The following is a 12,730-nucleotide window of genomic DNA, read 5'->3' as shown; positions in this document are numbered from 1 at the left end:
TGGTACATGTCAGGAACAGCCTGCCTGAACTAACGCGATGCTTGATGTATAGCAGGCAGAACCTACATTATTTCTGACAACAATATGTAATCCTTGTGTGTGTGTAAACACAGTAAAACTCTTTCTGATTTTGATTCTGATTCTGATTCTGATTCTCTGGAAAGATACCGTTTGGATTCTATTTATACCACAACTTCACTTGAATCTCCCTTTCATTCACTTTAATCATTCTTTCCTTTCAAATGAATTAAAAATAGCATTGATGTGTAACGAGACTTCGTGATGTTATGAGAGACTATTCTGAGAGGCAATATCCAATGAATTCCGAAATCTGAACCAACAAAATCTGAACCGTAACTAGAAAGATTTCAGATAAACTTTCTTTATTTGCCAGAAATGATAAAGAACACCAGGTTTGCCTATAACTATATTTGTTCAGAAAGGTCTAAGGATTTATTATAAATTATTATGATTAAAAATCTTTAACAGTAATTTCGTAATTTTGTCAGGAAATCTTATGCATCTACTGAGAGAGAAAAAACTAATCTACACTGGAGAAAAACTTCGAGAATTAGAGAATTAGAAGTATTATTTTTCCTATTTTTTACCCAAAATAAGGTTTTGTGGGCATTAGTGAGTGCACACAAGTAATGCAATGTCTGTTCCATACATACTGGTAGCCGGAGGGATTTTGACTTATTTTCAGACTTTTCAACTTTCTCACCACTAGTACTGTAACTGGAAAATCAACAGCCTCAACCTCCCCCTCAAGAGTGACTAACAGCTCTATCAGTAACAATAGAACACAATGGGTTCAGCACTGGACAGCGTCTCATCATCAGGTAAATCAGCACTGGACAGCGTCCTTCATCAATGAAGAATATGTGGGTGAAACCGTTAACATAGCTGACTTGGTTTCTCAAAGTGTGACTTAAACATGGCAATATAGCATAGAATGTTTTGTTTGTGTCAGATGTAGCTATCACATACTCAAGCTCATTTACCTTTTCTTTATACGGTAAGGGTCAAAGAAATTATGATGAACTTTGTTAACCAAACAGTTGACAGTAACCACCGACTTCGATAGTACAGAAAAAAAATAAGTCAATGGCTACAGTCAACTGTTCGGTTATTTCAACATTCTTTAAACTATCTTCTCATACAGGTTTGGAAGTACCTGAAGTGAGTAAATGACGACAGAGTTTTTATTTTGGAGTGAACTAATCCTTTAACCTTTAGTAAATGAACATACTGCTCAAATAAAAATCCCACTCTCCCTTACCCGCACCGGACTTAACAAGGCTGTCATCCTTCAGTCTCTGGGCTATAGCATGAAGCACCTCAGTTTTTGAGTGAAAAAAAAAGAGAGAAGCAATATTCACTCAAAAGCTGAGGTCCATAAGCTCAGATTAATGAGGCCAGCAATCAATCAGTTCCAAAATTAAATACAGAACTGTGTTACAAGATAACAACTATGATCCAATGAACCAATGAAGAATAGTGGTTACAAGAGAAACTATTAGGACTATGAAGGACATCTAGTGGTGAACATATGGAACTGCATGTGAAAAAAATCACATTCACAGAACCACATTTGACAGACAAACAGATGTCGTTCTCCCTGAAGCATTGCCTATATTCATGTTTATATTCATTCAAATCATAAAAAAAATATTAAAACAGGTAATTATTACAGCTACATGTATGGATTTCTAATCAACAAAGTTTAAATGCCATAAACTATTTTTAGTTCAACATTTACAATTGTATATTTATATTTATGTTATGTTAGGGCTGTTAATATGTTAGGTGTAATTTTGGGGGGAAAAAAATAATGCATTAAAATGGTGATAACAATGATGATGATAACACATTTAACATAAACCTGCCCCCATCATCTCACACTGCATGCAGTAGCTGAGTAAAGAGCATGATGCAAGGCTTTCCTCTCTGAAGTTAAAAAGCGTCCAGGTGGAACTAGGGGTGTGCAATATGTATTGTTTACTGTAGTATCGTAATTGCAGTTTTAATGGTGTGCAAGCTGACATTATCAAGTGTTAGTCACTTTGCAAAGACCAAGCATTAACATACTTTGAGAGCCCAAGCAGTCACTGCTTAATATGATATGCAAGATATGAGGGCAAAATTAACCTGTTTTTCTCTTCTATTTATATTATAGCCCAGTGCTTCTCAAACCTGTCTCCATGAACAGGGTTGGGGAACACTGTAGAAGAGGGTTGCAGTTGAGTCAAACCTGCAAGGGCACTTCTCATTTAGATGACTGCTGATTCTCCAGATCCATGATCATATGCCTCTCATAACCCTAAACAAGCACTGCAAACTCCACGTTTAGATAAAACAGACAATATCTGTTCCTTTCAAAATGATCAGTCAGGACCTCACTGAAAGAGAGCAGGAACAAGACATCCACAGAGCAAACCTGAGCTGACATAACTTATAAATGCAATATATAACAAATACAACCAATGGTGCCGTAAAAGAAACAGGAGAGCGACCTCAAGTGGCCAGTCCAGGTCACCACAACCAGACACTGTGACAAAAAGTGGGGGGGGGACACGTCCCCCGCGTAATGAGTTACCCTAAAAAGAGTTACAAATGTTATGTATAATGTGTTAGTGGATATATGTGCACATTATTGACTTCCGTGACCCTTAGGGTTGCCACCTTCAGCGAGGAAAAATAAGGGACACCCATTCACCCCCCCCAAAAAAAAAATCATAATCATGACAATAATCATGAATAATCAGTGAGGAACTCATAGCTCAACAATAAATCATGAGAAAACATGCTCAAGTATGTGAACTTGCAACAGAACACATTAATATTGCTATTTTAAATTGGATTATTTATAATTATTAATTATTATTAGTCTTTTTTGACAGCTCTGCAGCTGTTACCTGGATGGGATGCATTTTTAAAATATATATATATTTTTTTTTCATTTTCTTAAATTAGGACTACATTATTATGTAATTATTTGTCCCATTTTTTTATCTAAATAATTTAGCATTTTTTAACTTTTTAAAATGCCAAATTGTCTATGACATATATTATTATTTTTATGTATATATCTATTATTATTATAAATGATAAATTAATAAATAGGGTCTAACATTAATTATAATCTATTAATTCATCTGTCTAATAATGTCTAAAAATAAAATGATGTCTACCAAGCTCTGTTAATGTATGGAATATTATATTAACAGACTATCCAAATTTTAATAAAGCAATAGGCCTATACCTTTAGAAGCACGGGTCTGTCTGTCACTTTAAAGATATGGTTCACCCAAAAATTAAAAATCTGTCATAATTTACCCAGGTTGTTCTAAACCTGCATAAAGTTATTTATTCTGTTGAACACAAAAGAAGATACTTTGAAGAATGTAGGTAACTAAACAGCTGCTGGTCCCCAGTAACTTCCATAGTATTGAAAAAAATAAAAGTTTGGTTACCAACATTCCTCAAAGTATCTTCTTTTATGTTCAACAGAAGAAAGAAATAATTACAGGTTTGGAACAACTTGTGGGTGTATAAACGATGACAACATTTTCATTTTTGGGTGAACTGTCCGTTTAAGAGAGACAGTCCACCGTGAGCAACTGAAAGCAAAGACTATAGAATACCCAAGACGTGTCACTCGCATTGTTTTGAATGGGGAAAGATGCAACACTCAGTATGGCCGTTCTATTGAACGAAGCCCCGCCTTCTGAGCAAAAGAGCCAATCGCTAATTGGTAAAATCAGTGCGTCACTGCAGCTGCCGTTAGTAGTCCCGGTTGCTATAGAAACACGGTGCGATCCGAATGGGATTTATCGCCCTCCGAAGGGCACTTCAGAGTGAAAACAATCATGGCTGCCATACTGAAGTGTCGTTCCAAACCGAAGTGCTCAAAACTGGCCACTTGGAATGCAGGATTTCGAAGGGTACAACTGATGGACACTTCGGGCCCCATGATCCTTTGCGCTGATTCTTTCCATGATGATGGCGCCTCCATATGGGCACGTGATGATGACGCAGAAGGGCACTTCAAGAAACAGTTGTTTGGTCCCCTACACCCTTCAACCCTTCGGAGCTGGAGACTCCGTCGCTATGGAAACAAAGACACCAAAATGCAATCACGCACAAATGACCTTCTCTAATACTTCTTATGAAATTGATTTCTTTATAATTGCTATTAGTATTATAAACAGTGCAAAATACTTATTTGTTGATTCAGCTATGTGTTGGCCTTTGTAAAATATGGGACAAATCGCGTCCCGTATTGATTTGATCATTTCATGTTGAGATTGAGTTCCTTGCTCATTTTCTTTAATCAATGAATCATTTGGTACATCTATAGACTACAATAAATCACATAATGTCCTGTTTACATGTGCATCTTATTTATTTATTTATTTATTTTTGCAGGCTTTGATATGGGCTTTAGTAACCTAGCTTACACTGTCAGAGAGGTTCAAAGACGGTTGTTGTCATGATCTTGCGACCAAAGATAGCCTGTAAACATTTTATGGCAGTGTCAGAAATTTAGGATGACCGTATCAGATTGTGTTTGCTGCTAAAACCTACATCTACCGTGCTAAAATGGTGCTAAAACTGAAATGCAATGGAGGTGAAAAGAGCTAAAATGAATACCGGTATGTAGAATTCACAGTCTCCACTTCTTTTTCAGTACACATTAAAACCACAATTGCCAATGCGTGACTCACCTACTCTATTTGTTTACCATAAGTGCATGCTGATGACGTTTTATTCTTCTATACAAACTTACATTGTAGCCTACGATTCAATAGGTGTCATCACTGTACAGTCTATATACATGGTGAAAATTTATTAGATCCACAGTGTGATTTGTAATGATTTTATAAGATTATCTGAAATTGTACAGTCTGTAGAAGGCAGTACAGACTCACAGACAAGCCTCTTTTACACATGTCACTCAAACACAGAGCCAGGAAACAGGAATCACATGAGTTCAGGGAAAGAGAAAGTGAAAGTGTGGTTGAGCTGTCCTGTGTTTGTGTCTCTGTATGCATGCAGTAAAATGGCAGGAGCCAGAGTTTTTCAGGATGAGTTCACGTGTCCAGTGTGTCTGGATCTCCTGAAGGATCCAGTGACGATCCAGTGTGGACACAGTTACTGTATGAGCTGCATTACAGACTGCTTGAATGAGGAGGATGAGAAGAGAGTCTACAGCTGCCCTCAGTGCAGACAGACCTTCAGTCCAAGACCTGCTTTAGCTAGAAACACCATGCTGGCTGAAGTGGTGGAGAAACTGAAGAAGACCAAACTCTCTGCTGACTGTGACGCTGGAGCTGGAGATGTGCAGTGTGACGTCTGTACTGGAAGAAAATACAAAGCCGTCAAGTCCTGTCTGGTGTGTCTGGAGTCTTACTGTCAGAATCACCTCGAACAACATGAGAGCTGGTTTAAAGGAAAGAGACACAGTGTGATTGAAGCCACTGGACGACTGCAGGAGATGATCTGCCAGAAACATGAGAAGCTCCTTGAGGTTTTCTGTCGCACTGATCAGAAGTGTATATGTGTGCTGTGTACGGTTACTGAACATAAAAACCACGACACTGTATCAGCTGCAGATCAGAGGACAGAGAAACAGGTATTTAACACAAGACACTGATGAAATATTGCTGACATTGAAACCTGTATCAACACAATCTTTTTTAAAATAGACCTTGATTAAAGGGGACGTATTATGCAAAAATATAAGGTGTTTGAACACAGTTGTGTTGCTGCAGTGTGTGAAAACAACCAGCCAATAATGGTAAAAATCCACCCACTCATTTTTTTTACTATCCCAATAAATCATTCAGTCTCTCAGAACAAGCGATTCCAGATTCTCCCTACATACACCTCATTTTAGGGAAAAAGTCCCGCCCATTTGTGATGCTCTCTGCCCTATTAGCATAGACACAGTCCTGAGTGAGAAGCAGCAGTCCGCCATTACTGTTTTCTTGCTGTAACGTTAGCTGCTGGAGATACAATGTCAGCTCCAAAGAGCCATTACAAGTGTTGTGTTTTGGGATGCACCAACGAATCCATCTTGAGGTAATCCCTCAAGATGGCGGCGCGTTCACACGCTGCGGCTTCTCTCTCTCCCGACAGAAAGGTGTTTTCGTGTTTTTTGTCTTGTGAGTCGCAGTGCTTTTGTACGTATTCGTCGCGTCTATCTGTCTTAACGCAATTTCAATTCTCTGTGTGTATGTGCTGTACATGTGGAAGAATTGACAATAAAGCAGACTTGACTTGACTTGACTTGAATATAGGAGTCATACTTTTTACAAATTGCCTTTCTGAAAGAGCTTCTTGGCACTCTGTAAGGCTAATGTTGCTAAAGCTACCATTATCTCTGCCTGAATCTGCTCTGTGCTACCAGAATGATTGTAAATAGGAATGTGGTGTTTAAAAATTGCACATGAAAGCAATGTGAAGTCGACCCCTTGAATTTGACATTTTCAGGGCGTGAGATTGTTTTGCCGTTATGCCAGTGCATGAGCTCTTGAAGCTCCACCCTCTTCTTAAAAGAGGACAGAGGGCACCAGCTCATTTGCATTTAAAGGAACAAATGCGGTGCGTTTTGGCTCAAACCCAAAAAGTGGCAATTTTAACAAGTTATAAAAAATGATCTGTGGTGTATTTTGAGCTAAAACTTCACATGCACACTCTGGGGACATCAGAGACTTATTTTACATCTTGGAAAAAGGGGCATAACAGGTCACCATTGAGCAACATAAAATAATAGAGTGAACTATTCACATATTCTATGATTGTACAATGATTGTAACCAATAATCACTTCTAAAATTAGAAACTACATCCACTGATTATCATCTCAGATAAGTAACCTTTAAACTGCCTCACCCTCATTTACTGGATTCATAGTTCATAGTAGTGTGCCCTCAGGTGCCCTTAATAGACCCGGAAATATAGAAATATCTGATTAAACTATCAATAACTGAGATAATATGCAGACATGCAACTGGCCAATAAGATTTATTTAATTAGGATACTTTATCCTAATTAAAGGATAAAGGTGGGCGCTGGTGTACAAAACACATAACACTTTATTTCTTATTACACTTCCACATACATATAATTACTAATAATTTAACTTCAAACAAAGCAAATTAAAAAAAGCATAATAAAATACACATAGGCAAGGCAAATTATAAACCCTTTAAATACAAAACCCAAAACAATCTATAGTTCCCTACACACAATCAAGTAATCACACCTTCATGTGATACACTGCAGTTACACTTCTGTGGAAATCTTAAGGGAATTATTGCATGTTGCCCAGTGCCATTACATTAAAAAGAATCCCCTCAGTATAAATATAGTCATTACCATCAATAACGAAACAGGCAAGGCAAAACAATACAAAATGAAAATACAATTAAAAAAAATATACAGGACAAAATAAAAGACAATACCAAAGAAGACAAAATACAGAAAAAAATACATATACAAAAGACTTTCTCCATTTTGCAAGTCTTGCTTAGTTAGCACACCTGATTCAGATCATCAGCTCGTTAGAAGTGAGCTACGTACACGAACTGTGTTCTGATTGACATGGTCCCTACACGGTGTTCATTGCTCCCTACTCCCTAAGCAGGGGAAATCCGTTGAAGTTTTATTCATTCACGGATTTGAGCTGCGCAGTGTCTTCACACACAGACGAAACTTACTAGAGAAGTGTGAAGTGTGACATAACATACCTCTGTAAATAAATACTATTTAAATTCAAGTCTTGCACATTTTAATGCCCTTTGTATGGAACATGTATGCTCGTTTCGAACTGGAATCATGGCTGAATATCCGGTGATGTCTACTTCGCAGGGCACTTACAGTTGAATAGAACAAACGTCGTACGTGATAAGAGAAACATACGAAATATGCAGAGCGGCGGGCGCGAGGACTGGGATTGGGAACCACTGCTCTAGTAGAATGGCCCGTCACACTGCAAGCCAGCCGCAGCTTAAGCCAGGGCTGTAGCATCCACTATCCAGCGAGATAATCTCAAAGTCAAATTCAAAGTCAAAGTTTATTTATAAAGCACTTTTTTTGAAACAACATGTGTTTACCAAAGTGCTGTACAAGCATGAATAAGGCAATATGACAAACAGAATAACAAAGTTAAAAAATATTATGAAATATTATAGAATAATGTAAAATAAAATAGCAGCTCTCATAAAGTGTTAAACGCAAAAAAGTAGGTTTTTAAGCTAGATTAAAAACAGTAAGTGTTTTGATCTGACTGTCTGAACAGATCAGAGCGCTCAGCAGATACCTTGAGTGTCCTAACAGCGCACAATAAGTTGGGACCCTGTTCACTTTCCGCCACGGGGAGTGCTAACAAGGTAATGACCTGGGCTCTGAATGGAGTTGAGAGCACCTTAGGCACGTAACTGCATCTCGGTTTGAGAATGACCTTACAGCCGTTAGGCCCAAACTCCAGACAGGAAGCGCTAACTCAAAGTGCTTGCAAGTCCCCAACCCATTTGACTGATGCTAAAGCCAAAAGGAGGGCGGTCTTGAGTGACATGTGGCGTAGATCAACTGTTTGAAGTGGCTCAAAAGGAGGGCCCTTCAGGGCCCTTAGGACTATAGACAAGTCCCATGTCAATGCCAGATTGCCTTCGAATATAGCACCCCAGCCCAAGCTGGAAGTGTCTGTCGTGACCACCTTCCTTCTGGAGGTCAGTACCAGTTGGATGCCTGATAGAAACAGTTTAAGGACGAGGTGGATTTAGTCTCTGAGCTCCTTTTAAAAACTTAATGGCAAGTCGTTTCTGACTATTGACTGGCCAGCTAAGAGGGAATGATTCGCTGTGATAGCACCACATAAACTTTGAGTGTGGAAGGGGTGCGCCCCCTATACAACAGCTCTTGTAAAAATGTTAGCACGTGAGACACATCACAAGAATTCGGGTCCAGGCTTCGTGCAGAACACCAGTCATGGAAGATTGACTATTTAAGGGCGTAAAGTCGTCTTGTAGATGGAGCTCTCGCCTCTAAAATGGTATTGGTGACTCTCTCGGGGAGCTGTGTAGGCTCCCGTCGAGGGGCCAGACATGAAGGTTCATGCCCCTTGCTTGCGAGAGAAGATCTCTCCTTAGTGGTATCGGCCATGGAGCTGCAGACAATACCTGAATCATTTCTGGGAACCAAATTAGGTTTTTCCAGAATGGGGCCACCAGGAGGAGTGAGCATCTCGTTTCCCTTACCCCTCTGACCACCTGAATAAGCAGGGTGATTGGGGAAAGGCATATAAGCGGGCACTGGGCCAGTCGTGGGTCAGAGCATCCAGTTGCTTTGAGAAATGCATTTGGCAGTGATAATTGTCTTCGGAGGCAAAGAGATCCACCTCTGCCTCCCTGGAAACAGACCAATCATTTGAACCATCTGAGGATGTAGTCTCCATTCCACTGGAGCTAAATTGCCTCTGGACGGCATGTCCACTCCCTGGTTCATTCTGCCCGGCACATGAACCGCCCGTAATGAGAGGAGTCTGTTTTGTGTAGACGTTGCTCTTGGTTTGACCAGGAGCCGAAAGCTGGATTGCCCTCAAACAGCATGCCCCAGCCCAAGCTGGAAGTGTCTGTCGTGATCACCTTCCTTCTGGAGGATAGTCCCAGTTGGATGCCTGATAGAAACAGGCGTGAAGTTGTCCAGGGGGCCACAGCTCTGATACAGTGATGGGTTAACCTGACATAACATCAGCCCATGCACCAGGCGTGGGACGGGATGTGAATCATGAGCCAATATTGAAGGGGCTGCATATGAAGCAGACCCAGAGGAATCACTGAGGAGGTAGCTGACATGAGGCCAAGCTTGGGGATGTGAAGTCCCCAATTTGAATGACGCCACCAATTGCTGAATATTCAGGGATCGTCCATACGAAATCCAGACTCGCATTTAAACTGAGTCTATAATCATTCCCAGAAAGGTAACTCACTGTCTGGGGATCAAAATACTCTTGGTTGTTCAATCCAACCAAGAATGCATATCTCAAGAATGGTGTGTGATGGGGGGCTATGTGGATGTGAAAGTAAACGTCTTACAGATTCACTGTTAAAAACCAGCCCCTGGGGCATATTTGCGCTAGGATCTGCTTTAAAGTTAACATTTTGAATGGCCGTCTCATGAGAATACGATTCAAATGTCTGAGATCGAGAATAGGTCTCAGGCCGCCATCTTTTTTGGGGACGAGGAAGTATCTGCTGTAAAAGCAGATTTCCATGTCACCTTTTGCCAGAAGTGTTTGCACTTTAGACCAAAGAACATGAGCAACATTGTCCCGTACCAAAGTTTGAGTGACACCTCTGAAGCGAGGCAGCCTTCGAGCGAACTGAAGCGAGTAACCTCATTCTATTATACTCTATTTAGAATCCAACTTGACATGCCGGGAATGGATTTCCAAGCCAAGAATCAGGCGGCCAGTTGTTCTGTTTTTACATATGACAGTTTGCCTTGAAGGGGCCGGGAAATGACATTTGCATTTGTGATTACAGGAAGAGGAGAAATTCTCTTTTGTGTATGTGGGTCCGCTATCACAGCGGTAGGTTGTAAAGGCATGCGCTGAACTTGAAGGACGTGCCTGGCTTGAAAATCTCCACTGCTCAGAACTGTTCGAAGAAGTGGAGGGGAAATACAAGCTTTCTTCAAGGGATTTCTGGCTTTTGAGAGAAGAAGCCCTCTCCTCTTCCTCTCTGCGCTCAGATCAGGATGGCTTCTGAGGCTCAGGGTCCAACGTCACATGGGGGCGGGGACCTCAGCGTTTTGGGAAGGGGTACATCCTGGTTATCTGAGGGGGCTGTCGAAGCCCAGCCTCTGGCTTTTGTGGAGCCTGAGGTGTGCTAGGACGCTTAGGCAAGAAGTGACGCAGAGCCTGCAAAATCTTCTATGCCTCTGAGAAGCGTTCAGTGAACCCGTCGATGGCAGGGCCAAACAGTTCCTTTAGAGAGACTGGGGAGTCAAGGAAAGCCATTTTCTCAGTGTCCCAGATCTCCATCAAGTTCAGCCACAAGTGGCGCTCCAACACCACCAGGTTGGCCATGGCCTTGCTGATAGCCTGCACTTGCACCTTGGTAGCGCACAGGGTCAGATCTGTCACCGTGCACAGCTATTTGAATGCACTGGGATCATGACCAGACTCTAATCCATATCACGGAGAAGTTTGGCTTGAAAAAATTGAAGTACCACCTTTGTATGCTCTGCCAATCTGGCCTGGCCAGACGCTGCATAATCCCTGTTGGCTAGGGCAGATGTCATCCTGCAGGGCAGGGAGGGATATGCAGACTTGAAGGCAAGAAAGGGAACGGGAGAGTAGGACAGGGAGGACCACCTTCGTGGAAAAGGACGATCTATGAGCGATGACTGGAGAGACTCATGTCTCATGCCGCGTTGAAACAACGTTGCAGTGGAAATTGCTTAGAAATGCTCTTAAGGGCACCGGATGGCTGCAGGGGAAGGCTCGCAACTTCTTTCTTTGCCGGGGGCTCTTTCTATGGCAGTGAGCAGGCTGAGCTTCTTTCTTCCATTTTCTTATTCGGCTTCTGTCACAAAGTCAGCAAAGAGATGATTCTCGTCGTTGAAGGAGAAGATTCTGATGATATGGTGCTCTGAGCCGGCTTATATAGCCACTGGCTCCTCCCCTTTTCGCAGGCGAAAGCATCATCGGTTTGTGCAGCTACACAAACGTTATCAAACCAGGCTTCAGTATCAGAGTAAAGAGGGGTTTACCCAAAGTGTCAGCGATGCAACGAAAGACAATAATGAAATCAAGAAAGCCATTTACAAACATTTACTACTCTAACAACGTCCATACCTGAACCATAGATGAGGACCGCCAAATATATCCTTGTAAAATGTGATCTCATGGCGCTTTACTATTATACAAAGAACAAGTCAAATTACAGGACTCACAATTTAAAACATACATCCCACAACATATAAATCCATACCTGAACCAATTCAGATAGAATCACGCTGCCTCTAATTTAGTACTTTCCCATATATCACAGTAGTTCTCTCTGAGATTCACTATCATCCGTTTGTCCTGTAGCACCAGCTGAAGGAGACGCAGAAGACGCTCCAGCAGAGAATCCAGCAGAGAGAGAAAGATCTTCAGCAGATGAGAGAGGCTGTGGAGTCTCATAAGGTGAGTCTGGAGAAGAAGAGAAGTTTGTTTCGGTCTCAGTTCAGAGACTCTCCTCTTTCAGTCCCACTGAAGCCTGAATCACTGTGTGTCCTAACAGTGCTCTGCACAGACAGCAGTGGAGGACAGTGAGAGGCTGAGCTCATAGCTCATCCACTCCATTGAGAGCAGCCGCTCTGAGCTGATACGGCTGATCAGAGATCAGGAAAAGACTGCAGTGAGTCGAGCTGAAGGACGACTGGAGCGACTGGAGCAGGAGATCAATGATCTGAGGAGGAGAGACGCTGAGCTGGAGCAGCTTTCACACACACAGGATCACATCCAGTTCCTGCAGGTAACAGAGATCTAGAAGAACAGGATCATAGTGGACTTGAGCAGATCCTGCTGTGACAGGAGACTCACAGAGAAACATTTCATGAGTGTCTTATTATATAATCATCAGTCAGACTCTCATCTGATCATCTTCTTATTAGGGGGCAGCCCTAGTCTTATTATATAATCATCAGTCAGACTCTCATCTGATCATCTTCTT

General features: G+C 41.4%; 1 protein-coding gene across 1 annotated transcript; it reads left to right on the top strand.

Moving 5' to 3' along the window:
• Positions 1-5,036: 5,036 nt before the first annotated feature.
• On the top strand, positions 5,037-12,271 carry LOC107674858 (E3 ubiquitin/ISG15 ligase TRIM25-like). The gene is made up of 3 exons (XM_016468987.1): positions 5,037-5,638; positions 12,106-12,186; positions 12,263-12,271. The coding sequence occupies exons 1-3, from the start codon at positions 5,066-5,068 to the stop codon at positions 12,269-12,271; spliced, it is 663 nt and encodes a 220-aa protein (XP_016324473.1). The 5' UTR covers positions 5,037-5,065.
• The last annotated feature ends 459 nt before the right edge of the window (positions 12,272-12,730 follow it).

Source organism: Sinocyclocheilus anshuiensis, unplaced genomic scaffold, assembly GCF_001515605.1.
Source record: "Sinocyclocheilus anshuiensis isolate Anshui unplaced genomic scaffold, SAMN03320099.WGS_v1.1 scaffold1133, whole genome shotgun sequence".
Taxonomy (NCBI): Eukaryota; Metazoa; Chordata; class Actinopteri; order Cypriniformes; family Cyprinidae; genus Sinocyclocheilus; species Sinocyclocheilus anshuiensis.
Note: the sequence above shows the minus strand (reverse complement) of the source record. Positions and strands in the feature narration are given on the sequence as shown.